The sequence below is a fragment of the Haemaphysalis longicornis genome, unplaced genomic scaffold (assembly GCF_048455015.1).
Source record: "Haemaphysalis longicornis isolate Haplotype H1 unplaced genomic scaffold, Haemaphysalis longicornis Haplotype H1 scaffold_2, whole genome shotgun sequence".
Classification (NCBI taxonomy): Eukaryota; Metazoa; Arthropoda; class Arachnida; order Ixodida; family Ixodidae; genus Haemaphysalis; species Haemaphysalis longicornis.
In genome coordinates this window covers 222,410,515-222,435,965 of record NW_027526295.1, presented here as the reverse complement: position 1 = coordinate 222,435,965, position 25,451 = coordinate 222,410,515, and the positions used below count along the sequence as shown (strand labels likewise).

Here is a 25,451-nt window from a genome sequence, read left to right as displayed (position 1 = left end):
ACGCTACCAACACAGCACATACAACACTATATAGACGGGCTTCCAGACACACCAAAATGCTCACACTGCGACCAATAACCCAACAGTGAACACACCCTCTGGACATGCCCAAACATACAAATCACCCTGAGATCTTCCCTGCAACCAATTCCTGCCACAAAGCGCCCTCCTTGCTTGGAGGCATGGGTCACACTCACTTAGGAGCTTGAGGAGGTTTATTGGACCACGCTTGTGAACCACATTAAAAACATGCCAGGAATATAGGCTGTCAGGACTATAGCCAGGACTATAGTCCCTGTAACCCAGCCAAGAAGCCGAGCAGTCCTCTGGACACAGGTTTCAAAATAAAGTTTAGCTCTCTCTCTCTCTTTGCTCACGAAATGAGCTCGGGGCTTTGGCTGAAGCGCGGCACTCGCCCTGAAAGCGTCACAAAGGCATTTTTCAATGGGATTGTCTTTCTTAGGGTATTTCAACGCAAAAATTTTGATCTGTCTGTTTGTATTTCTGTCCCTTGATTCAGCCGCATTGAGAAAAGTTAAAATGAATCTTGAACGAACGAGAAGTTCGTATAGGCAAAACTTTTCCAAACCACCAAATCTGTTAACACACTTCACACTTGTCAACATTGTTCAGCAAAAAGAAAAGGTTAGGCACATTTGAAGATTTTAATCAATGCATAAGTGATGTTTGTTGTGTTATTTATTAAATAGACATGGCCGCTTGTTTTTTGCGATAGCAAATAAAAAATACGCGTTGAAAACAAAGGTATAAGCTTGGGCGTGTTGGTACGACATTCTTTTGGGCAGCGCAAGTAGACGAGGACGAGAAGTGGACAGGACACAGCGCAGACTAACAACAGGCGATTTATTGTTCGAAAAATGGATGGCTCGAAAAATGGATGTGTATCTTTCCTCTACCCCTTTCCCCCATGTGTATGTTCCCCCACCACCTTCCCCTCCTTTTGCTGCAACGGAGTATGTATAAGTATTTTCGTGCAATAAATGGCCTGTTGTTAGTCTGCGCTGTGTCCTGTCCACTTCTCGTCCTCGTCTACTTGCGCTGCTCAAAAGAATTGAAAACAAAGTTTGGCCCAAAAATAGAAAAAGCGCTGGCGCGCGACCCTACAGCCCTCTCGGCAGCATTTCAAGAAGTCCCAACAGTAACGAAAGGTTCCCGTAGACGGCGCGCGAATGGTGGGACGCGGTAAAATTGAATTGACTTGACCAAACCTTCACCGTGTTTATTGTGAGAGGAGCGATACAGGAGGGGAACAGCGAAAAGGTGAGCGAAAAAGAGAAGATAGGCATTTGCGTGGCGGCAGACGACTATCGTCTTTCGACGACATTTGCAGCGAAGTGAGCGGATAGGCGACCAATTGTTGTTGTTGTTGATTATGATGATGACGACGACGACGACGACGATGATGATGATGTATACTTAACTTACAGTATGAGGTGGTCCGAGAGCGGGACGGCCATACGCTAGGTTTCCGAGAATTTTAATTGCGAATGCACTTCTTAAGCGAGCCTGAATCGTCCGCCGCCGTCGTCCGCATAGCAACAGCTGCAGGTGCGCGCGCTCCTCGTCTTCCTCCTCGTCTTCCCTAGCAACGGGGGGAGATGGGCGCGCGCTACTCTCCTCCTCCTCTCTCCGCTCAGTGACTGCGGGTGTTGGGCGCCTCCTCTCCACTCCAAGATCACGATATCCACCGTAATCGCGCAATCAACAACCGTGCATTCGCACTTACACACTCTCCCCCTCGGGGAAGTGCGAGGGAATTTTTTTGTTACGCCTGCTGCAAAACGCCTGCGGCAGATCCAACTTTCTGCAAGCGCTCAGCGGAAAATAGCGGTACGTGTCTTCCTTAGGTATGACCGCGGTCAAAGCCCAAAAGAACTAAAATTCGCTCATACTTATAAATTCTATTTCATTTCTGTGCCGTGTGCTAAAAAGCTTCGCTTATCATTCGCCTTTACAGGGTGGTACGGCTCACTCTTTTTTTTTCTATGAGCTCGAAAGAAAGTGAGGACCATGCCTGTAGTTTCAATTGCACACAATCCTACCTTTTTTATTGAAAGTACCCTTAAGGGCCCCCGGAAAGGGGTATTACATAAGAAAGGGGGACAATTTAAAACAAAACAAAAGTTAGAAACATACTGTGACACACTTTAAAAGTGGCACAAAATATTCTCAGTTAATGAGCATATGCAGGGAAAGCACATCAACGGAAGTAATGTTATATAAACAAAACAATGCAACATTGAAGAGAAAAATAATCTAGGTGACACTAAACGGAACAGACAAACATAATAGTGTTGGTCGCGGAAAGTGTTTACATATCTGAGAGGGCTGTTCAGAATGCGTCGTAGTTACTGACGATGGCAATGTGGCGGGGCGAATCGTTCCATAGTTTTATCGCTAATACCAGTGGTGAATATTTGTACATGTTAGTGCATGCAAATGGGATGAATACTTTTAACGGGTGATGAGTATGGCGGGAGATGTGCGATGCCGGCTGGATGTGTAAATTGCGGAACGATGATTCGCTATGGTAAATTTTGAAAAAAAATACTGAACCAGGACGTTTTGGCAACGTTGTTGCAAGGTTTCTAAGGTTAGGCTATTTCGGAGTTCGGTTATACTGTCGCGCGTGTAGTTACGGAAAATGAAGCGAATAGCGCGATTTTAGACTGCTTCGAGGGATTTCTTAAGATACGTTTGATGAGTGTTCCAGATGATAGCCGCGTATTCGAGTTGTGGTCTTACAAACGAGGTGTATGCAGTCAGTTTGGTTTCTGTTGTAGCCATGTAAATTGATTTACGTAGAAGCCCAAGGGTCTTGCTTACTTTGTTTGTAATGTAGTCTATATGAGCGTTTCATATAAGATTGGGTGTATGAAGTATGCCTTATGCCTAGATGCCTAGGTATTTGTAATGGGTTGCACTCGCAGTGTTGGAGTCATAAATAGAATAATCAAAGGTGAGAGATAAACGTAGGTTTGTGAATGTCATGACTATAGTTTTTTCAATGTTTATACGCATTAGCCACTCGGCGAACCAGGATGATAGGGTGTTTAATTAGTTTTGTAGGAGTAAAGAATCATTGATACAGTTAATCTCACGGTACAGAACACAATCGTCAGCGGATCTGAGATGAAGTGGATGTCATTGGTGTGCATCAAAGATAATAGCGGACCCAACACAAAACCTTGCGGCACCCCGCATGTGACTAAAACAGGCAACGAGATGGTATTGTTAATTGTGACACACTGAGATATATTCCTGTGAACATCTTTATCCACATTATCGTGGTGTTGTTGAGGTAGAAGCTGTGCAATTTTGATACTAAGCGCTGATGAGGAACTAAATCAAAAGCCTTCGAAAAGTCCACAAAGGCTGCGTCAGTTTGGTTGCTTGAAATGTATACTGGTGTGGATATCTGTTACAAATTCTGACCGCTGAGATTCGCAGGATTTCCAACTTTGAAAACCCTGCTGATTTGTAAAAAGTAGATTGTTCGAAGACAGATGTTGCATAATGTTAGTGTGCAAAATATGTAACAAAATTTTGCAGAATATAGAAGTCAAAGATATGGGCCTGTGATTAGAAAAGTCGGTCTGGTCATAAATGGAAACAGCAACAGCTAACTTCCAGTCGTTAGGCAAGAGTTTCTCGTGGAGGGATTGCCGAAACTACTTGCAAAGAAAAGAGGAATACTGCATCAACGTTAGCTTTAATAATTTCGATGATATTTGATCAGGATCAGGACTACATCTGCTAGGTAAACGTTTTATGGCCCTTGAAGCACCCGCCAAAGTTATCAAAATATCGGAGCTCTCAGGATGGGAGGCAACATACAGAGGCGGTGGAGAGCTTTCAGTGGTGAAGACAGAGTAGAATGTTGTGTTATGCGTCTCAGCTATTTCTAAAAGGGAAGGAAGTCTGTTTGTTGAAGCGGGGGTTTTGCTCCCGTTACGTTGCTTAGGACTTATTTAGCCATTTCTAAGGCTTTGCTCCCGTTACGTTCCTAAGCAACGTAACGGGAGCAAAACCCCTCCTTTAAAGGAGTACTGACACGAAATTTCAAAGCTGAGATAACTATGTAAAACGCTTCCTTTTTATCAGGAGATATCTCCCAGCAAGTTTCAACAGCAACCGTTCAGCGAAACATATTTAAAATCCATTTTAATCTTCGCCCGCACGAGAAAGCCCAGAGCGGGCCAACGTGACATCATCTGTACGTGCCCCAAACTGCCGACGTCGGGGCTCCCGTGACGAAGCCGACGCGCTGGCTGTGGTTGGCGCGCGCTGCTCGGGCGTGTGTACACGTCATGGTTTTGGGACTGACGTCATGCTGCCCGGGCCTGTGGGGACGGCGAAAACCTCGGCCGGTCTGGGCGCGCGCGTGCGCTCGCTCGCGCGCGCTTCCAGAGAGGCAGCGATACGGCAAGAATGGTGACGTCATGTTATACATGCTGTCATGGCGGCCGCTCGGCGTTTTTCAGTCGAAACCGAAACTGGCACAAATAAACGACGCCGTAAATGAATGTTAACGCTGCGCTCGACCGTCTAATCTGTCATTCTATGATTAGTGGGCTGGTAGGCACGCATAGCAGCGAAAAAAACGTAACATACAAATTTCGTGTCAGTACTCCTTTAACAGACTTCTTTCCCCTTTAGAAATAGCCGAGGCGCGTAACACAACATTGTCCTCTGTCTTCACCACTGAAAGCTCTCCACCGCCTCTGCAGAATTGCTTCGGGTTGTCTTTGAGAAAACCAGGCAAGGTATTGTTAAAAAAGCAAGTCTTTGCTTTTTTAATTACGGCGTTGCAGCTGCGGCACGCTTGCTTATATTTATTCCAGGAATAAAGCTGATTCGAACGCTGCGCAGCTTTGAAGGCTTGTTTCTTGTTCCCAATAGCTCGTTTTACATGACGTGTAAACCAAAGACTCTGAATTGAAAGGAAGATAAGTAATTTCGGCACAAAGTGGTCCCTGACATGCGACAAGGCTTCCTTAAATAAAACCCAGCTTTATTCTACTGCTATAGACCTGAAAGTGTGCTTGTCTTTTACCAGCGAATCATTCAGAAACTCGTTGATCGCGGACAGGTTTGCATTTGTATAATCATGAATGAATTTATTTTATTTTTTATTGCTTTGAAAAGTTGAGGCAAAGTCAAAATTAAATTGTAGTAATTTGTGGTCACTTATCTCGTCAAGAACGTTCACTGCAATGCTTTGAAGGTGGGTAGTGCAAACGATATCAAGAGTGGCTTGACCTCGAGTAGGTTCTTTAACCATCTGTTGCAACGAGAAAGCACCTAGTAACTGCAGAAAGTCTTTGCACTCGTGTCTGATTGAGGAGGAGCTGTACACTTTATTGCTGAGCCAATCAATACCGGGAATATTAAAGTCACCGACCATAATTATCAGAACGCGCGGAAAAGAACAGTGAATGTATTCGAGTTCGGCTTGAAGAGCAGTTAAGATTTTCAGAGCCGGAGTTGGGTGGTCGATAGCACGCGCCAATCAGAACGCATGAAGAGTTCGAAGTGGAGTGAACAAGAGCCCAACATGTCTCAATAGAAGAGGCTGAGATAGGAACGGGAGTAGAGTTGAGTGACTTGCGGACAGCGATTATCACGCCACCACCACGCGACGTCTTTCTGTCCTTTCTGAAGATATTATATTCTGAGTGAAATAACGAAAATCTGTCCGGCGTGTCGTCACAGAGCCATGTTTCAGTCCCAATTATTATGTCAATGCTACACGTCCAGGCTCCTAGAGCCTGGCTTGCAACTGCGACACCGGATGCCTCAATGGCCATAGCGTGACTGCTGCTGAGTCAACATTATTCACAGGCATACAGGTCGAAAACAAACAACAAAGGTTCCGTTGACGGGTAGATGATTGGCGGTAGCTTAGCCCCAAATGCCGTTCGTATACCTTTCATTCACCCAAGCCGACTAATTGGGACCCCCGTATCTCTTCGGTCATCCAGAACAAACTGTAACCTACTTCCATAAATCTACACAAAGCCAACTGGGCAAGGACTAAAGCAAGGGTGGTCTCCACACTCTTGCCCGTCGCTATCGCAGTGACAGGTAACAATTGCAACCGGATGGATATACGCATATCAAACAAAACATGCATAGACAGGCAATAACGCTGGCCAGACACTCGCTGCATTTTGTTACATGGTTTTTGAAACATCCCCCGTAACACTTGGGGTCGAGAGGCAGATTGACGATAGCTGTTCTTGATACAAAAAATGCCTTTACGTTGCGTTTCGTCATCTGGCTTTTTCGGGAAAAAAAAACAGATCCCTAATTTCCAGTGAGCGGGCACATGAACACTGTTACTCATCGGTGACAAGAGGCTCAAGTGGCCGTTACAAGCTCCGTTGCGAGACATACAGATGCAGGCACAGAGAAAATAAATTGTGCTAGAAGTCGCGAGTGCAGGGTGATAGAAGCAAGTACATGTGAAGAAAGGTGTATGTTTTAACGTTCCGTCTATTGTCCTTCATTACAAGCAGTATATCTTTCAGACAAAGCTTGGCTGGAATCTCCACAGAATCCGCACCTATCGTTGTAGCGGAACATGCATAAAGGTGAAGTGCTGTTTTCGCAATACATGACTTGGTAGAGCCGGCCCCCGTACTGTCTTTCTTGCTTCATCTACTCGAAACTGTGTCAGTTCACGCTGAAGTTTGCCTTTTTCTCGAGAATTGAACCACGTGGTTTTTTCTAGAAAAGTAATTCAAGTTCTAGTGGTTCAATCTATCATACGAGATATTTTACCTGAGCGAATATGCAAAGCCTATTTTATTACGTCTATAAACTTGCACTGCAACGGCCCACGTCCACTTGTATGGTATACGAACAACTGCCGTTTAGGGTACCCGCGTAGAAAAGCCCGTGAGTGCATATTTCAGTGACCAGTACCCCCATAGCCTCGCAGGCGTACCTATCGCATTCTTTTCTTCCCCCTTTCCCGCCCAGTCTCCTCTGCCTACGAGCCAACCACGAATTTTAACGTGGTTTTCAGCCTAATGTCTGTAATGTAATGTCGACACCAAGTTATTGACGTACACGCCACGGTGGCTCAGTGGCTAAGGCGTTGGGTTGCTGAGCCCAGGAAGATGGGTTCGTTTCCCGGCCGCGGCGGCCGCTTTTCTGATGGAGGCGAAAAGCAAAACGCTCATGCGTTCGATATTTCAACGCACGTTAAAGATACATAGGTGGTCAAAATTAATCCGGAGCCCTCCACTACGGCGCTCGTCATCGCCTGTGAAGCGTCGGCGCGTTAAATCAATCAATCAATCAATCAATCAATCAATCAATCAATCAATCAATCAATCAATCAATCAATCAATCAATCAATCAATCAATCAATTCAATCAACCAATCAATCAATTAAAACAATATATCAATCAATTCACGCCGTCAATTCAGTCAATCAATTCAATACATTCAATCAATCTATTCAAGCGATCAGTCAATCTAATCAATCAATCAAAGTTATTGACGTCATTGCAAAAAAGTGCGTAGTGCGTGACACCGCCGCTTTCGATGATGGCGTCCCTAGCTTAGTCCCTTCAGAGAGAGAGAGAGAAAGGATGCTCTTTAATGTGAACTGGTGAGGTCAGCCCTGCTAGGGGCAAGGCTTGCTACACCAGATGGGGGGTGACTACGTTGATGAGTGGTGCATATCAGACATCAGGGTTACAGCAGGAAGAAGACAAGCGTGAAACGTTAAAAAAAAGAAAAAAAAAGAAGGGCAAGAAAAACAAGAGAATGCTGCCAACAGAGTCCGGACATAAAATACAATTGAAAAGAAAATCGTTATGGAAACGCTGATACAAAATTAAAAGTAAACGACCACAGGGGGGAATCTTCCCAACCAATCTTAAACTTAAAACTCCGAGTAAACGCCGCATTCAGGCGCAGTAGGTGCAGAACTTCTTCACACCGCTTGTTGAGGCCGCGTGGAAAACGGAAGTCACAGTGCGGGTCAATAGCGTGCAGTGGTAGATACCTGCGGTGAGGGTCCTGCCACTCCGACCTTTGTGCAGCCCATCCACTTGCGAGTGGTTACGTACAAACCGGCAGGAAAAGACAGTCACTTTACATGTCCATGCAACTGGCGCATAAAAACGATCATCGCTTTTATATAATCTTCATGACGCCAATGATACCGTATTGGGCTGTATACCCGAATCAGCCGAAATGACACGACCAACGTTCCCGATGAAAACAGGAGCGTGACCATCAAACCGTACAAGCGGTTTGTTGTCATAGGCCGATGCAGCTTATACACGATAAGTGGCACTTCGAAAGCATGTGCTGCCGGATTATGTGAACTGGCGTAGAGCCCAATTGTCTTATGAATATTATTTACATTGCATAATACACCCCTCGAACAGTTCTCTGGAGTTTTAGTTGACGGGCAGGTTTCACTGCTGCCGTGACACCTGCCGTACCCCGTGACGTTGCACTGACTAGCGCCACGACTGCACCACTGTCCGAAACGAGACCTTTTTTTCAGAGGGACGAAAGTTTCGCTCTCTGCTGTATCCAACCACGTGTTCTGCTCATTAAAACTGCCGAAGACGTGATAGTAGATATTAGACGTTGATCCGCGTATACGTATAAACTGCAACGGTACCTAAAATTATAATAAATAAAATTTACCTTGTATCTTCAATACATCCTAAATTAATAGTGCAATATGAACCTCAAATAGATGTCATTTGCCTTATCACTTCTCATACAAGTAACAAAAGCAAAGGAAGAAAACAACAGGTTCGCATAAAACTAAATTTGGCACAAAATAATATCAAGAAACAGGCATGTACAGAAAAAGAAAAAGGGGACCAGGAAACAAAGAAATACCTACAATATATTGACTGCAGCGAATAAAACTAGTTGATATGTTTTTTTTAAAAGCACGTTGCAGGCACGGGGTCTCCAAACCCTGACTAGCGGCCCGCGGCTGGCCTACCGTGTATGCCGCAAGGCAGGGCCCCAGTCTCAGCCCGCTTCGGTCTGTCTGCGCGTCAGCTTTGGTGCTTCGTATGCATTCACCGAAGCGAGCTGGAACTATTTCGGATTTGTGTGTGTTCAGCTGACTCTTAACTTTGATAGCAGCCCCCAGCCGCCCGCTTGGAGTTCACACGTTGGGATACGGGATCGAAATACATCTCTGTATGAGTAGAAAAAAAAACTTTACCCAACCCCCCCCCAAAGAAAGTTAAGAGATGCGCGAAAGCTTTCTGACATCAAAACTGCGTCACAAGTGCGTCAAAACCTTCGCTAAAAATTACTCCCACCTCCCCTCGCGGGAACCCCTGTGTAGATACGACGCATAGGGGGTTCCGTTGTTGTTTCCGTTAGGTTGATTCTCCCATCGCGTGAAACGTGCCGTGAACCCCTTGCCGCGGCTATCACGCGACGTGGCGCGGCTATGACACAACACAATCCAACACAATCCACTTTAATCCAATCCAATCCAAATCCAATCCAAATCCGATCCAATCCAAGCCAAGCCAAGCCAAGCCAATCGAATCCAATCCAATGCCCCTCCCGAGAGAGTGTTCGCTATCGGAGAGGAGAGGGGGTGAGCGGCGGAGAGCGCAGCTCGCGCGGCGAGGAGAATGGGGGAGGGGTGTGGACGGACAACAACGCCGTATGGGGGGACAAGGCGAGTGAATGAGATGCCGCCGCATCTAAAATTGCGTCCAACCTTCTCTGAAAGTGCGTCCAGTCGATAGTCAATCCTTCAAAGACCCGAATCGCAAACGAAGAACGAACTCACGCTACGATTTTTTGCGCACTAAGTAATCGCAGCTACGAAAGATGTAAATGTATACCAGTACGTGGTTTATGAGATAAAGAAGGTACACTATTGCACTCCTTCGTCATGATCGACGCGTGTATTTTCTTATCTAGAACCATTCCTTTTTCGCGATTTTGAAGCAGCGCCGCTTTGACATAATGGAAGCCCGTTTCCACGCATGTGCCGTGTGTGCAAAGACCTTATCAGAGCTTTAGGTCGACCAACCGGTCTATAGGGAAATGCATTCGTTTTCTGACAGCTCGCCATCGGTCCCACCCAGGAAGCTTCCTCGTTATTAAGAAATAAAAACGTGTTAGACATCGAATGTAAACGCCGTCATATCGGGGTAGGCGAGCTGTCACTACGCACGCACACCGGGTGCGTAGGCGCGAAAGCGGAGAGATGTGGGCTTCCGCAAATACGCGTGAGTGAAATGGCAATGGGGAATTTCCGCTGGTCGCGCCGATGTTCGGGTGACGCCATCTCCCAAGTTGAGCAGCGATGCTGTGAGCATTAGAGAAAGCTGACCGACAGGTCACCGGCTGGTCGTCACCCTCGAGGTCATTACCGTTTTCAATTTTCCAGGACCCCAGGGTGCGCGGGCATCCAGCGAAAAAATAATATCCCAATCATTCTCGGCGAGGGGTAAACGAATGTACACCATACCGCTGTCGAAAGAAGAAAGGCGAAGCGGCCTTTCGTCCGAGACGGCGTATAAAGTGCAGCGTGGGTCAGTCATTAGCAAGACCCCTTTCCGTAACTGGCGTAACAGTAACCCATTGAAGATGCGCAAGCGCTTCTTGTATTGTAGCAAGCTCTGCAGTGAAACGGGGAAGATTGGGCAAGCTTTAAAACTGTTTGTACTCCTGTTAAAAAATTATTAGTCCTGCCCAATTTATAAAACAGCGAAAATATAGCATCTTTGTCACGGTATTTTCGGTACATGTATATTCTTGGTTCTGGCAGTATTGGTGCCACAGGTGGCATAACAGGGTCACTTAGTGGTGTCAACTTCTTATGACAAACTGTATGCGCTCAAGGTATAGCTGGGGGTTTCAAAAATGTGAAGGTTCTTTTTCCCCCAGCATTTCCTACCACCCCCAAGCGTAGGATATTGTGAGCGCTTACTCATCTACTCATGGACTTCAGTACATCTTAGAACTGTCGTAGACTGTACCTATCCACCGTCCACCGGTGTGGACCATATCTCACCTGCAGATAATGGTTGTGGAGTCACGGTCCGACAAGTAAAGGTGGAACCACTCGATCTTCTGCCTCCCTGAGAAAAGCGTCCGGTCTCCTTACAATATATATATAAAGTAAAGAGTCGGATGTCGGATACACAGCAAGAACAATAACAAAGAAGGTTTACTCACGTAGCGGCAACGGGACTTGCATTCATCAGAGTACAGTTGCACCAGTTACATTGGAGCAAAATCATGTAACTGTACACTGATCTAACAAGTAAAACCTGCTTTATTTTCAACTGCAAAATTTTAAACTGATCACACAGAGTTAATAAAAACCCGCCGCGGTGGCTCAGTGGCTAAGGCGTTGCGCTGCTGAGCACGAGGTCGCGGGTTCGATTCCCGGCCGCGGCAGCCGCTTTTCTGATGGAGGCGAAAAGCAAAGACACCCGTGTGTACGAGATTTCGGCGCACGTTAAAGATCCCCAGGTGGTCAAAATTAATCCGGAGCCCTCCACTACTGCGCGCCTCATCGCCTGCGTTGCGTCGGCGCGTTAAACCCCACAATCAATCAAAAAAGGAGTCAGTGATGGTGAAATTTTGTATTTTTATGCGAAAAGAACGAGTGGACAGCTAATCTACCCTCAGAGATAACAAGTCATCGCCGCGCGCACTCGAAGGCGAGGCTACAATGTTAGAAGTTCGATAACATTACTCTGTTCGATAAGATGCAACGCCGCGCACACTTGAAGGCGAGGCTACAATGTTAGAAGTTCGATAACATTACTCTGTTCGATAAGATGCAAAAGTGCAAAAATTGCTTTCCAGTGTTTCTGATGTGCATATGAGAGCGAAATAATTGTTAAATGAGGCTATGAATTTATTCACTGGCGATATAACAGATGAACGCCCACATCAAAATTTGGTAAAATTGACGTGTCTGATTGCACCCGACGGTCTTGTTCATAACCGAGCCATAAATTCGTCAATCTCATGCTGCCGGTGTTCTCGCCAGTGATTCATAGCGCTCCCATTGTACACCGCGCGGTTCTCCGTTTTTCCGCCTTTGTCAAAAATACATAAATTTTGCGGATTGTCTACTGATGCGTAAGCATTCCTACGCTGCTTCTCTTCATCTAAAGTCTTTACACCGAAGCTGTCTATAGCTAGATTCCGAAAAAAAATTGTGTCCGCAGATAGAGTCTCGTCGACAAAGAATTTTAAATCGCGCGGCAAAGCCAACTTTCTGGTGAACGCTGTGTGGCTCTTAGGTCGGTATTCGATTTAATAAAAGTTGTTGCGGCAGCACCCTATGTGTCGTGCCATAAAAAACAGGCTACCGCGGGACCTTAGCACATGTTGACACTGTGTCAAACCTGATTGATTCATCACGGCGTGGCAGTTTGCAACTCCACACATGATTCCGCAAATGGCCGCGTATATGCTCCTTTCGTTGCAAATGTCGACGAAAGACGATAGTTGATTGGCGCCCCTGGCAAGTAAATTCCTCCATTTTCTTTCTCGCTCCCCTCTCATGCTGTTCCTCTCCCGTCTCGTTCCTCCAAAGATAACACGCTGCAGGTTTGCTCAAGTCAATTTAAGTTTACCGCGTTCCGCTGCCTCGATGCCAGCGCTACCGTACGGCGGAGACGTGCGTGAATCGAGGCACCCTACTATCGTTTATAGAACCACGCCGCCCTACTCCGCGAGTGTTCCAAGCGGAACGTGGAACCTATCTAGTAGAACCTGTCTTTTCTGTTGCCGTTTGATTTTTTAAATGCCTCCAGGTAGCACGGGAAACAGCAGGCGACGGTATTCTGCAGTTGGTGTAGTATTTCATTTGCTATCACAAAAACTAAGCATCCGTGATTTTTTTTTTTTTTTTGAAGGAACACTGTAAATATCACTCACGTGTTGATTTTCTGCCTTATATTTGCGTAATGTCTTGTTCTTGTAGAACAATGTTGACAAGTGTGAACATTAACACCGGACTTAGACGTTACGCCGCGCTTCGCGCTGCGCCGGTGGCGGCTACTTGGGGAGCGCTCAACATAGGTCGGCAGGCTTACTGACGAGTGCACTCACCCCTCATGAGTGAGTAATGAGTGAGCCTCGCCACCGCTTTGGACTGGTGAGCGTGAGTGCGAGTGAGTGCGTGAGGACAAATATATTTTTCTGTGTGAGTGTGAGTGAGTGGCGCCGAGTTTTGCCGAGGTATGGCGCTCAACGCGCTGCCGTGTTACCTCTAGCAGTGGCCGCGCCTGTACATTTACACTGTAATAACAAATAAATGCGTTAACTTCGCGAGGTATGGACTTTGTAGATAAAGGTCGATTTTTTGCTCATATTTCGTTTTGTTTTGTGGAACGCTTTTATTTTTGTTTTGGTCGTGTGAGCGCGGCAACATAGACATAAATGCGAGTTTTATGCATGCGCAGTCTGCTCTACAACCTGCATGTATACTTTTTACATGACCTGCATGTTAAGGGACACGGACCCCGTCAAGCTACTTTTGTTGGCTTAATTTTTGTCCGTGCTCCCGACATCTGTATGTGTGTGGATGTCAAATAAACAGATTGACATTTTTTATTTTGTTATTCTTTTGTTTTTCAGTTTATCTATTTTTTTTAATTTCCGTAGCCAATTACCTCAATTTATACTACTACATTTTAATGTGTTAACTTCGCCAATTATACATTTTTGTGCAGGTCCAGGGTGTCGAACCGTTGGTGCGGTGAGGAATTCGGCAAAGAATGCGTATGTATACGCATTAATACGCCAGAACAGGCCATAAATCTTAGCCGCCACCATACGCGCAGAAGTGCAACGCCTTAACCACTGAGCCACTGCAGTGTCTGGGACAATAATGAGACTGGAAAAAATAATTTGCTTTCAGTCACCTTAGCCCTTTCTTCTTTGCCTTTAACGTAAACCTTTCTTCTTTAACGTAAACCTTACCTTTCTTCTTTACCTTTAACGTCACCTTTAACGCTGCAGGAGGACAATGCCATCCTTATATGTCATGTCAGTCCTTCTTGGACTGCACTCAAGAAACAATCTACGAACATGCTAAACGAGTGACAGAAAGCAGCTCTTGCAGGGGCAAGTATACTGAAAGGACTCGTCGAGGGAAAAGGTCACCACCCGTCTCTGTGAATAGCAAATCGGCCTGACCCGAACGCTCGTGTTTTCACGCAGGACAAGTGACAGCCGCTCATAGCTTTCCCAAATGCGGGCTCGTGTTCCCATTCAACCGCATCAGCAGCACAGGACGACGTTTTGTACCGCCTTCCAAAAACGATGCTCCAAGAGGGGATCCGCTGTGCCGCAAAAATGGGGACCTGTGCCAGGAACTGCCCGCGGATTTGGCTGCTAGCACTGAAAACACGAAGTTGTCCCCCTCCCCCTCTCCCCGGACTTGAACACGTGATATAGAGCGTGCATAATTATACTGGGAGTACCCCCTACGTGCCCGGTCCCACATTCCTTGCGGCAGTTCTTCCTCCCAGTGCTATACGTCGCGCTCATTAGTACGCATCGCTTTGTTTGCTGTTGTCCCACTGTGCGAGCCTCACCTGTGGCGCGAGCTAGAACAATGAAGCGGCCGCAGCGCTCAATGCCCTCAACATTTCAATGGCGTCAAGTGTGCAAAGGACTGCGCGCCCAATTTAATGTTCAGGGGAGCTGTTGTTACCGGCCGTAAGTTAACCGTTGCAGAAAAAAATACCAAGAAAAGGTCGAGTGCTAGTGAGCGCGCGCCTCGCAGCAACCGCCGAGTCCCCGGCTCGTGCAGTGGCTATAGCAAAAAAAAAAAAAAAAAAACTCCAGCGCTGTCATCAAGCGCTACCGCGCATGTAAAACAACCTCCAGCGCTAATGCTAAAGCTTTAAGGCACCCTGCTTGGAAGAGGACACCGCGGACGCCGTATTCTCTAGATGCCGTTATGGAGAATTGGGGACGAGGCTACGAGTGTGCCAGTCCTTTCCGAGACGACTTCGAGATCCCGCCACTACTGCCTCCAGTCGATGACGAAGAGCTGGTGGAAGTCTAGAATGCTGAGGATGACTTTGCATCCACCACTCCTCCGCGAAGAAGACGACGACCTCTTCGATGCATATGACGACGATTACTAACACCGCCATTATGCAAATAAACCATGATACTGAAACTTAACTACGTCTCCGGGAATGCTGACCTACAACAGCTTCGCCAGTCAAGTGTTACGCGTGAGTGCAAGCTGCCTTGAACTTTTTTTGTCAGTAAGGTTGCAGGAGGTGCCAAGAATCGCGTATGGGAGGTGAGTAAAGAGTGCCAAACTGATGAACGCTCTGGCACGTGCTGACAGGTGCCGTGCCGATAAGCGCAGGCCCGAGCATTTTCGTTTTTTGAATTCCACTGAACTGGACTGGAGAAGCATTTAATTAAGCTCTATTTAGCAGCGCCGTAAGCCGACGGGGTCTCTTCCTACGACGCTTGAGCTTCCGATGGGGTCAGCCGGGGGAGTACTGTTGGTCCAAGGCTACAATGGTCTCTGCTGCCTCGCTTGGCCGCTGCACCGACTTGGTCAATACGCAGCGCTTACTGGCCAGCAGGGCCTAGTATTGCTCCGCGTGAAGGTTTTTGATATTGGGTATACTGTCGCGGTGTCCTTGTATTCTCACGTGCTGTGTAAAACTGTGGGGTTTTGGTTGCATCATCCACATATCGAATGGGGTGAATGTTAATGAGCAGGCGCAAGGTAGAGAATGTGCCTGACCGGATCCGTCTACAGTTGGTGGCTTCTGTCCTTTTTGGAGATTTCTGCGGAGAAAGATATCTTTTTGTGATCCCTCTGCAATATGCGAGCCCTGGCCGAGTATTCCGCGGGTTCTGGCGAGGTATTCGAGATTCGGTTCTTCGGGTGCCCGGTTTAAAGTGCAGCCTCGAGCTATGACCTGAACGCGTCTGCCTTCATGTTCCCTACTATCCCCGCGTCCCTCATCGCCCAGAGGATCTTGTATCGAATCCTATTGGTGGATGTTCCTGCAGTGTTGTGTCACGCCGCCTTTTGCCTCGATGAGCACACGTAGTGTGTGGTATACATAGTTTGCCATTCATGAAACGTCGAAAGGTCCTTGGTGCTTCGCGGCGGTAGAGATAGATGGGAAGATGGGAGTCACGGTGAACGCCGCGAGCATCGTCACGAGAGACGCGCAGCGAGCAGAAGAGCTGGCCATCGCCCTGGCCATCGCGGACCCAGAGACGACGACGGTGCTTAGCGACTCAAAGAGTGCAGTGCGCAGTTTCGCCAAGGGTTGGCTGTACTGTGAAGCGGTGCGGGTGCTCGAACGGGTAAACATCGACGGACGCAAGGTGACAATCAAGTGGTTTCCCGCCCATGCGGGGAACGAGGTATCGGAACTCGCCACCAACAACAACGAGACGGCGAACGCAGTCGCGCGAGGATTAGCTGGCCGCGCGGCAGCAGTTGAATCGTCTGCAGAGTGGTGGACCGAGACGAAGGACAGGTACGATACCTGTCAGGGTATCCCCAAATATTATAGAAATTGTAGGAGGGTGCTCGCACCGCCTCACCCCGAGCTAGCCAGGGATGAAGCGTCCACGTTCAGACAGCTGCAGACGAATTCACTGATGACCCCGGTCGTCATGAAGCACATACAGCCAGAACTCTATACGGACGACACGTGCGTGTTATGTAACAATGCTAGGGCCTTACCGCCCACTTACTCTGGGAATGTGAAGTGCGATCTAACGAGGCGGCAACCAGGACAGACCTACCGCCGTAGATCCAAGAAGCAGTGCGCAGTTGTGACAAGGACACCCAACTATCAGCCGTCCAGCAGGTCCTGGCGGCCCTCGAAAAGCAGCACCGGAGCGAAAGCTGCGGGGCGACGCCCTCCCTTATGGGGAAGCGGTGTCCAACCCCGTAGGGAGTAGCGAAGTGGTGGTCCGAGTAGGGGTGACGTCGGGATCGACGAGTGGCTACGTCCGGGCGCAGTGTACACACTGTGTATGTTGCAGGCATTCAACAAAGTCTTTCTTCCTTCCTTCCTTCTTTTGTAAGCCTAACATTATATCAAGTGATCAGCTGGTCCCGAAGCCCTCCGCCATTGCCAGTGCTGGAATGATTCTTGGCGTCTGTCACGGTGCACTGAGGTAGCAAGCCACTGTTGACCTCACGTTGGTTCGACTCGATGTCTACAGCCACCCTGCGTTTTCTCCGAGGACCTCGTGTGTCTGCGTGTTGGAGAACGTGCGTAGTACGTTGTCTGCTTGTGTTTCTCATCTTTCCTGGTGAGGTTCGTGCCCTTGTTTTGCAGTACCGGAGAAATCCAGATTTGCTTGCGGATTTTGTGTGGGATGCCCGCTGTGCAGGACATTTGTCTGGTTTGTTCGGTGTAACCGATCTGGCCTAAGCGAGTCCGGACCGCCGGGGTCTGCATCAGCCTTTGTCTGTGGTTCCAAGCTGTTCCGCACTTCTGTCATGCAGGTGGTAAAGTTATCGTTGAAAAAGAAACGAAAAAAAAAAAACTAAGCCGCCCTCCGTGCGTAGAGTTATTGTGCATGTTCAGCTATACAATTACTCAAACGTTGCGCTTAGCTATAGCAAGGGACGGACGGGTGCTTGTAGAGCGAAAACTGTTGTAGCCAACGTTTGCACGGAGGCATAACATCCCCCGTGTGCCACCTTCAGTAAAAGCTCCGCTTCCAACGACGGTATGATAATTTCGGAAATTGTATCATTAGTATGCACTGCACGATGAATTAATTCCTCTACCTCTATGCCATCTACATCAATTTTATTCCACTCTCAATGTCCGTTCTAAGCCCTGTCGCACTAAAGAAATTATTTTAACACGAAAGTGTTTTATTCGGGGCTACACAAAGATTTCCATGACGTCATATCCGTCCCGGAAGTGACGCCAGTACAACGAAGCAAGCGGCCTGTAAAGGGTGCACCCCTGCACACAGGGTCTTCTTGCGAGGAAGCAACCTTTAGTACTAAAGCGCACATTATACCTAGGGTTGTTCGTTTCCGAGTTTCATATTTTAACACGAACGTGTTTTATTCCGGGATACACCAACATTTCACTTACGTCATATTCGTTCCGGAAATGACGCCAGTACATCTTTGCCGAAGCGACCCGCCAGCAGGACGTCGCTCGCCAAGCACGCCCACAAGTCAGCCACCGACCCCTAAATCATGTTCAGCTGCAGATTTCACTGCACATTTCACCTTCGTGTTTAACCGATGCCGATGACAGAGGAATCAACCACAGTTTTTTTTTGTATGTCTCTTGAATGAAACCACCTGCACAAAAATTTTCGTCCCATAAAAAAACCAAAGGCAGGCGCACTCCCTCGCCAGTACATTCATTTGTACTGCAAAGCACGCTTGAGCACGATTCTGAAAGAGCACAGATTTACAAAAAAATGGGTCAGGTATAACACTTGTAAATCATGTTATCAAGTGCAAAAGATCCGTTTGGCTAGGTTTTCCAAAGGCTATAGCCACCTGCCCCACTTGCACTCCGGTCGCGGCGCCCAGTTCATAGCTAAACGGAACGACCAAGCGCCGACGAAGCAGCCGTTAACCCCTTGCCTAGTCACGTGATTCGGCAGCTGCGAGGCTCCGAGCGACTGCAGCTGCAACGTCTCTCCGCAGCGGACCACGTGCCTTGACGTCACACCTGCCAACTTGTGCTCCGGCGGCTCAATGTCATTGCGACATCATAACTGACCTTGCGAGGCACGGCGCAGTCGAGCTATTGCTCCAAAAAAGTGAGTCTGATGACGAGGGAGTACACACGTGAGTAGAGAGAGAGAGAGAGAGAAACTCTTTATTAAAGAGGAAAATGCAGAGAGGTTTGCCGACATCAGTTCGCCGGCATGCTACTCTGCGGGGAAAGGAGGAGAGGGAAAAAGGTAGTAGGTGTAGTGAAGAAAAGGAGAGTAGTAGTAGTGAAAAAAAAATATGATCCTTCTTCAGGGTATTGAGTTCAAAGGCTCTTGAGATGGAGGAACGACCACAATTTCGTGGACATACCAATGTCCTGGAGGAATTCGAATAGAGCGGACAAGATTTTGCGCTGAGCGGAGGGAGAGGGCCATGGTCCAAGTACCAATCTTAATGTATATGGTCCAGGGTGGAGGCAATCAATTTTATGTTGTAAACGGCACCTTGAGTCGGCATAGGCAGAGCATTCCAGAAATATGTGTTCAACAATTTCAAGTGAACCACAATTGTCGCAATATGGGCTTGCTGTCTGGCCGATCCGATGCAGATAGGAATTTGTTAGTGCGGCATTAAGAAGAAGTCTATGCAGCAACGTCTCCAAGTGGCGGGGTAGACGCTCTGGCAGCCGCATTCTGACATATGGGTAGAGCCCCTAGCTTTCCGCGATTCCGCAATTCCGCGAAAAATTGCGGAATTAAAGTGTTTTCGCGGAATTCCAAAACAACCGTTAAAAGTGTTGTGCTACGTTCCCAAAACAATATATTTGGTGAAATATGGCGGAAAAGTAATAGCAAAATGGTTTCTATTGTCTGCAACATTTTTACTGTTGAAAATTTAAATTTGCATCTGTGTATTCCTACCTTATCAAATAATAAAAGTGACTAGGTGGCGCAGCCTCCACCCTAATCAAGGGGCTTAGCCATAGCCACAGAAAGAAAACATTGCACTCGATGAGGCCGGTCCGATTGCAAACAAATGAAGGGTGCAATGAGTAAAGTGGCTAGCAAGGTGCTAGTATACTTGGAGAACTCTGAAGTTCTTCAACTCTGGGAAGTTCTTCAAGAGTGTGAGCTGCTTGGATCCCCAGCAAGTTGGGTGTCTCTCAGAGAAGAGATCAAAGTTTGGGGCCGTTCCTGGATTTATAGCCCTAGCTGGTGAATGGCAAGTGTACCTGAAGTCTGCTTAAGACCTCAAGTCTAGTGACAGGGACTTGGCACAATTTCCTTCTAAACAAGAAAAGCCAGGTGAAGATTTTGATGTCCTGGCTTTCTGGGCTGGGATGGAGCACCTGACTCCAACACTTTCTTCCATTGCCCTTAAATACCTGTCGGTCATTCAGTTGCTATGGTGACATCGTGCCTCACAACAAGCGCCATTCTCTTGGTGAAGAAAGCACAAAGCATCACCAGATGCTCAGCCATAACAGCTTCCTTCAGTTGTAAATAAAATCTAGCACGTTAGGAGTCTGAAGTGTCTAATAAATGAACTGTTACATATACCTTATGTTGTTTCAATGTTGTCGCGGAATTTTGCAGATTCCCCTATCTAGAATTGCAGAATTTGAAATATTTCACCGCAAAATGTAAGGGGCTCTACATATGGGTCTATGGAATATAAAAAGCCGTAATGATGCTGCTGCAAGGACCATAAACGGTTCCTTTCCGACAGAGCTAGTGCCTTCGTCATTGTGGCGGCATCATGCTTCGTGAAGAAAATCTGAGTACATGTACTGTACCAGTAATTGCGAGTACGTACTCGTGAGGGCATGTACTCACAAGTATCTGTACTTGTGAGTGGTACACGCGACTAGTACTAGTGGGTACTTGCAATCACCCGTACTCACAATTTTCACACTATGATTTTGACTGGATTCTCAGGTCTGGAGATTTGTCTCCAGACCTGGGAACCCTGCTCTCGTATCCTTGAACCACGTAGACAGGGCTTCCTCCAACTTGTCGTGCGGGGTGGTCTTAAGGTTATTTTTCTTTGACGCAATTCCAGATGAATTGGAGTGGATGGTAGCGTCCTCTCCTTTCAAGATTGTAGAAAACGTGCTGGCCGGGACGCCGTGGTCTGCGGCCAAGGAACTGCTGAGTTTATCTTCTGACATGACGCAATAATATTTGTGGCGTTCTGAAGAAACACATTCGAAATTTCTATTCTTTCTATATGCGTCTGTTTCTCGCAATACTTTGTTAAATCGGAAATGGCGCTGAATCTGTTTACTTGATTTCTTTAATTAGTTCGGGTCCGTACAAGCAGTGAGCCGTATACGCACCTGAACGGGAATCTGAATTTTTTCGTTAGATTGGGAAATTCCTGAGGTAGGGTTTCGCAAGATCGAGTTTTGACAGTATTTCCGTTAACGCTATTGTAACGATTAAAGGTGGGACTTCCGCGAAATCTGAATTTTTGTGGAAATGCAAGGCGTTGCACGTTTCGCCATTTTCGCTTTTTTGTTGTTTTTCTTATTTGTTGATTTTTCAAAATTCTGTTTGACCAAATATCTCTATTTACGCTATTACAACGATTAAAGGCGGAACTTCCGCGAAATCTGCATTATTGTGGGAAAGCAGGGCGTTTCAGTGTCCTGGCTGTGGAGGCACTCGGCAAAGAATGCTACGCAATAAATGTCCCCCTTGCCGATGTTCTTGGAACAAAATTCTTCTGTTGTAGAACGTCAATCCAGCGACGCCTGGTCTTCGTGTCGCGTTCACTGTGCGAAAAGCGGGGCATTGCCAAACGCCGCACACATGGACAGTCTGTGTGAAGTTGCGGCCAGTGAGGCTTGCATGGCGATTCGCCCCACACCTTGAGGTCCCGATCGCAGCTGGTACATCCGACAACAGTGCAAGTTTTCCCCTGTGAGTTCCACATTTTCTGACTGCGCACTTCTCTGAGCACCATGAGAGCGTACGGTGGAAACCGAAACCGCCGCGTGAGAAAGGCCAGTCATGGCGGGTGTAGCACTAGCGTCACCTGTTGAAAGTCATCCCAACTGCTCGCTGTAAACGGACCAGCTGCGCTCTTTCCCTTATTACGGCTGTTGAATTCTGTGACCAGGCCTCTGTTCCAGCCTGTTCTTGATAAAGTTTCATCTGTGTATCTATTATGTGCCAAGAGTGCGTTCCCAATCACATTGTTGTTATTTCGCTGCATCTCAGAGTAAAGACAGCTTGCAAGGAACAAAAAGATACTAATTGATGCGTGACTAATGTAGCTCGCACTTTACAGGCTGCTTCTGTTTATGTTTTATAAATTAGCTTGCCTTTTATCCGACCGATTCTAAAGTGCACTGAAAAGTTCATTTTTGACTCGAAACTTAAAGGATCCTGGATAAAAAATGTAGTATAACACGAAAAACGTTTATTTGCTGGTGCGCCATGATTCCTGTTTGTCGTATGACCAACAAAGTGTTTATCGAGTTCTCAACCTGTGACGTGCAGAGATACTGCACACCACGCAGCATTCTCACCTCGTTTGCCGTTAAATATTTCAATGCTAAAATAACTATGACGTCATTGGAATACGCCACTCAGTTGATAAGAGCTACCGAGTTAGCATACCTGCAACGTTGCGTCAACCGTTCGCTACCATTTCGCACGATGCCATCGTGCACCGCTTATGCAATCCGTGGCTTTTGGACATGGATGTTCCACGTAAGGCTTTCCTCAAACACACGTTCTACGCCATTTCCTCCAACAGTGTGCGTTCACGCTTGATTCGACTTTTGAAAAACAAAACTTCATATGGTTGCAAGAATAATCGCTATCTTCATTACGCTTCATTGGTGCACCAAATTTGCTCGTTTTTATTAAACGTTTATTTCTCTCTCTCTCTCATTGGTGCATGGCATGGCGTCACCGGTCGTGCTCTGAGGACCATCAATGCAGAGGTTTGGAAGCCGCGGTAATCCTGCAGGGGAATGAATTAGTCAAAAGACCTACTTGCCAAAAGGGCGTTGAGGAGAGACATATGTATACCATGTTATTGTATAAGGCAACGTTCCGTCCTCTTTTTTCTCCTATTGAACACCTGTTGTGTCACTATTCCCGATTCACAACGCCTAGGCAGCTACTCTCAAAGCTCTAATTTACAGCACAGACTATTGTGGGTCACAGGCGTTGGCCGCCGAAGTCCCAAAACGCTACGAATACCTTACTTTGCTTTTTGAAGCACACCTGAACGCTTGAAGAGACGTTGCAGGCGTGCAGGGTGAGGCATCCTTCGTTCATTTTGTTTCATTTCATTTACTTCCACCTTAAAGGCGAGAGGGCATACATAGGGGGAGGGGGAGGGGGGGGGGTACAAACAGGGGTAACACTTTCACGGCCACTACTTGGTGCCGAAGGTAAGGTATACCCTTGCTATTTTCACGGCCACCACTCGGTGCCGAAGGTAAGGCTTTTTCACGGCCCCAAATCGGTGCCGAAGGTAACACTGCATACACCCTGGGTACTTTTACGGCCACAAATCGCTGCCGAAGGTAAAACTATACCCCATCTACTTTCACGGCCCCAACTCGGTGTCTACTTTCACGACTCCATCTCGGTGCCGAAGGTAAGGCTTATACTGTTACGGCTTTCACGGCCCCAACTAGGTGCCGAAGGTAAGGCTATTCAATCGCTATTATATTCCCTTGCTATTTTCACGGCTCCGAATCGGTGACGAAGGTAAAATTTCTATTTTCGCGAGAACTCGTTGCCGTAGGTAAGGCTATAACCTTCCTATTTTCGCGGCCCCAACTCGCTGCCGCAGGCTATAACCTTCCTATTTTCACAACCCCCAACTCGCTGCCATAGGTAAGGCAATAATACCGTTGCTACCTTTACGGTCACAAATAAGTGTCGGAGGTAAAACTATACTTTCACGGCCATAATTCGGTTCCATACATAAGGCTGTACAGTAAATCCCGCTTATATCGAACACGGGTATATTGAATTATTGCCTATATTGAACCCTTGTATAATTCCGGTAAAAATTACATGCATTTAAATCTTTTCATATCGAACGCGATTTTGCTCACAATGGATATATCGAACTCTTCCGCGCGGGATTTTTGCTCTCCTTAGGCATGTGGCAGGCTTTTCCGCAATACATCGGCGCGCAGTGGTGATGCGGGTGTCGCTTGCGACTCCCGCACGAGACCGGGCGCGTCCAAACCGGCCGCGGCCAGGCCGTGGCAGAATGGACCAGGTCCACGCATGCATGCCGTTGGAGCTGAAAGCGATACATTGGGCGCTGCGGGCTTCGGTGTCACGGAACTTCAAGTCCGCGCCATTCGCTGCGCGCACTTCTTGCTCGGTTCGCTGGGTTCACCGTTATTCGCTTGTATCCATGCTTGTCTCAGCTCTGTCGAAGACGCCGAGGACCCCGTACCGCTTCCGAGCACGAGCGAAGCCGTCGCTGCCGTGGCCCTGCTACGCCGATACTGCAGTGCCATTAAGGGCAGCGGTGTTGTGCTTGTCGACTGTTTAGATACCGTGGAGCAAGCAGTCACCAGCCACGCGTTGCGCTTCAAGAAGCAGGCTGCACTCACGCAGTTCTTCCGCCCCAATAAATGATTGTTTTCTTTCCGAGAAATTGTCGTATCAATAGTGAACTGCAGAGTGGTAAGAGCTCAGCGTTAGGTCGTGACTTGATCCGCCGGCCAGATTACCCTCATTTAAGGTTTTTTTGCTTCGCTTTCTATATCGAATTTTTGCTATATCGAACTATTTTACAATACTCGCACTGTTCAATATAAGCGGGCTTTACTGTATACCTTTTCCACTATGGCGTCCATGACATGGTGCCGTGTATATACCCTTGTCCCTCTCAGGGGAATGACCTGGTGCCACATGTAAGGTTATACCTTTTCTAGTTTCACGGACCTAATTCGGTGCCGTAGGTGAAGCCTTGCAAGTTTTACAGGCCGTACGCAAGGCTTGTACCCTTCTCACTTTCATAAACATAACTTGGCGCGTAGGTAGGGCTATACCCTTACCACTTTCACGGACATAAAACTGGTAGGTAGAGCTATACGCTTACCACTTTCCCGTACATAACTTGGTGCTGTACGTAAGGCTGTGCACTTATCACTTTCACAGACATAACTAGGTGCTGTACGTAAGACTAGTGCCATACGAAAGGCTCTACCCTTACCACTTTCACGGACATAATTCGGTGTCTGCCGTATGTAAGGTCCTTACCACTTTCACGGACAAAAATTGTGGTGCCGTACGTGCACGAGGTTATACCCTTACCACTTTCACGGACATAACTCGGTGCCGTACGTAAGGACGATCATAACTTGGTACCGTAGGCAAGGCTATATCCTTGATGCTTTCACTGTCATGAATTGGTGCCGCAGGTAAGGCTTATACGCTTCCAACTTTCGCGGCCATGACTCGGTGCCGTGCCCTTACATTCGCCCGTTCTGTCGGTTTACCTGCTTAGTTTTATGCCCTTTCTTTTTGTCATCAATGGTTTAGTGTGTGTACTTACCATTCCCTCTCCCTGTTTTTTTTTTCTTTTTTTTTACATCCTCAGCTGTACAGCTCCCTCACCCGACTCGCCTTCTACCGAGCTCATTAACAACTGTTTGATTCCTTCTTCTTGCCCGACTGTCCATCCTTCTGGCTTTTGTCATGCATTAGTTTCGTGTTTTCACGCACGGAACCTGCCCATGCACCAATACGTA

The 25,451-nt window shown here is 47.3% G+C and overlaps 1 protein-coding gene across 3 annotated transcripts in view; it reads left to right on the top strand.

Annotated features, from left to right (window-relative positions):
* LOC144169979 (uncharacterized) overlaps positions 1-25,451 on the top strand; it is a 72,884-nt gene that overhangs the window by 30,890 nt on the left and 16,543 nt on the right. For 2 of the 3 annotated variants that reach the window (XR_013322547.1, XM_077699459.1), the window contains exon 3: positions 13,740-13,887. The exons of the other annotated variant lie outside the window; for it this stretch is intronic. Coding sequence is in view for 1 of the 2 variants with exons in the window: in XM_077699459.1 (XP_077555585.1) it covers positions 13,740-13,769 (30 nt within the window). In the remaining variant the exon portion in view is untranslated. Of the gene's footprint in view, positions 1-13,739; positions 13,888-25,451 lie in introns of those variants that run through there. 3 annotated transcript variants of the gene reach the window in all.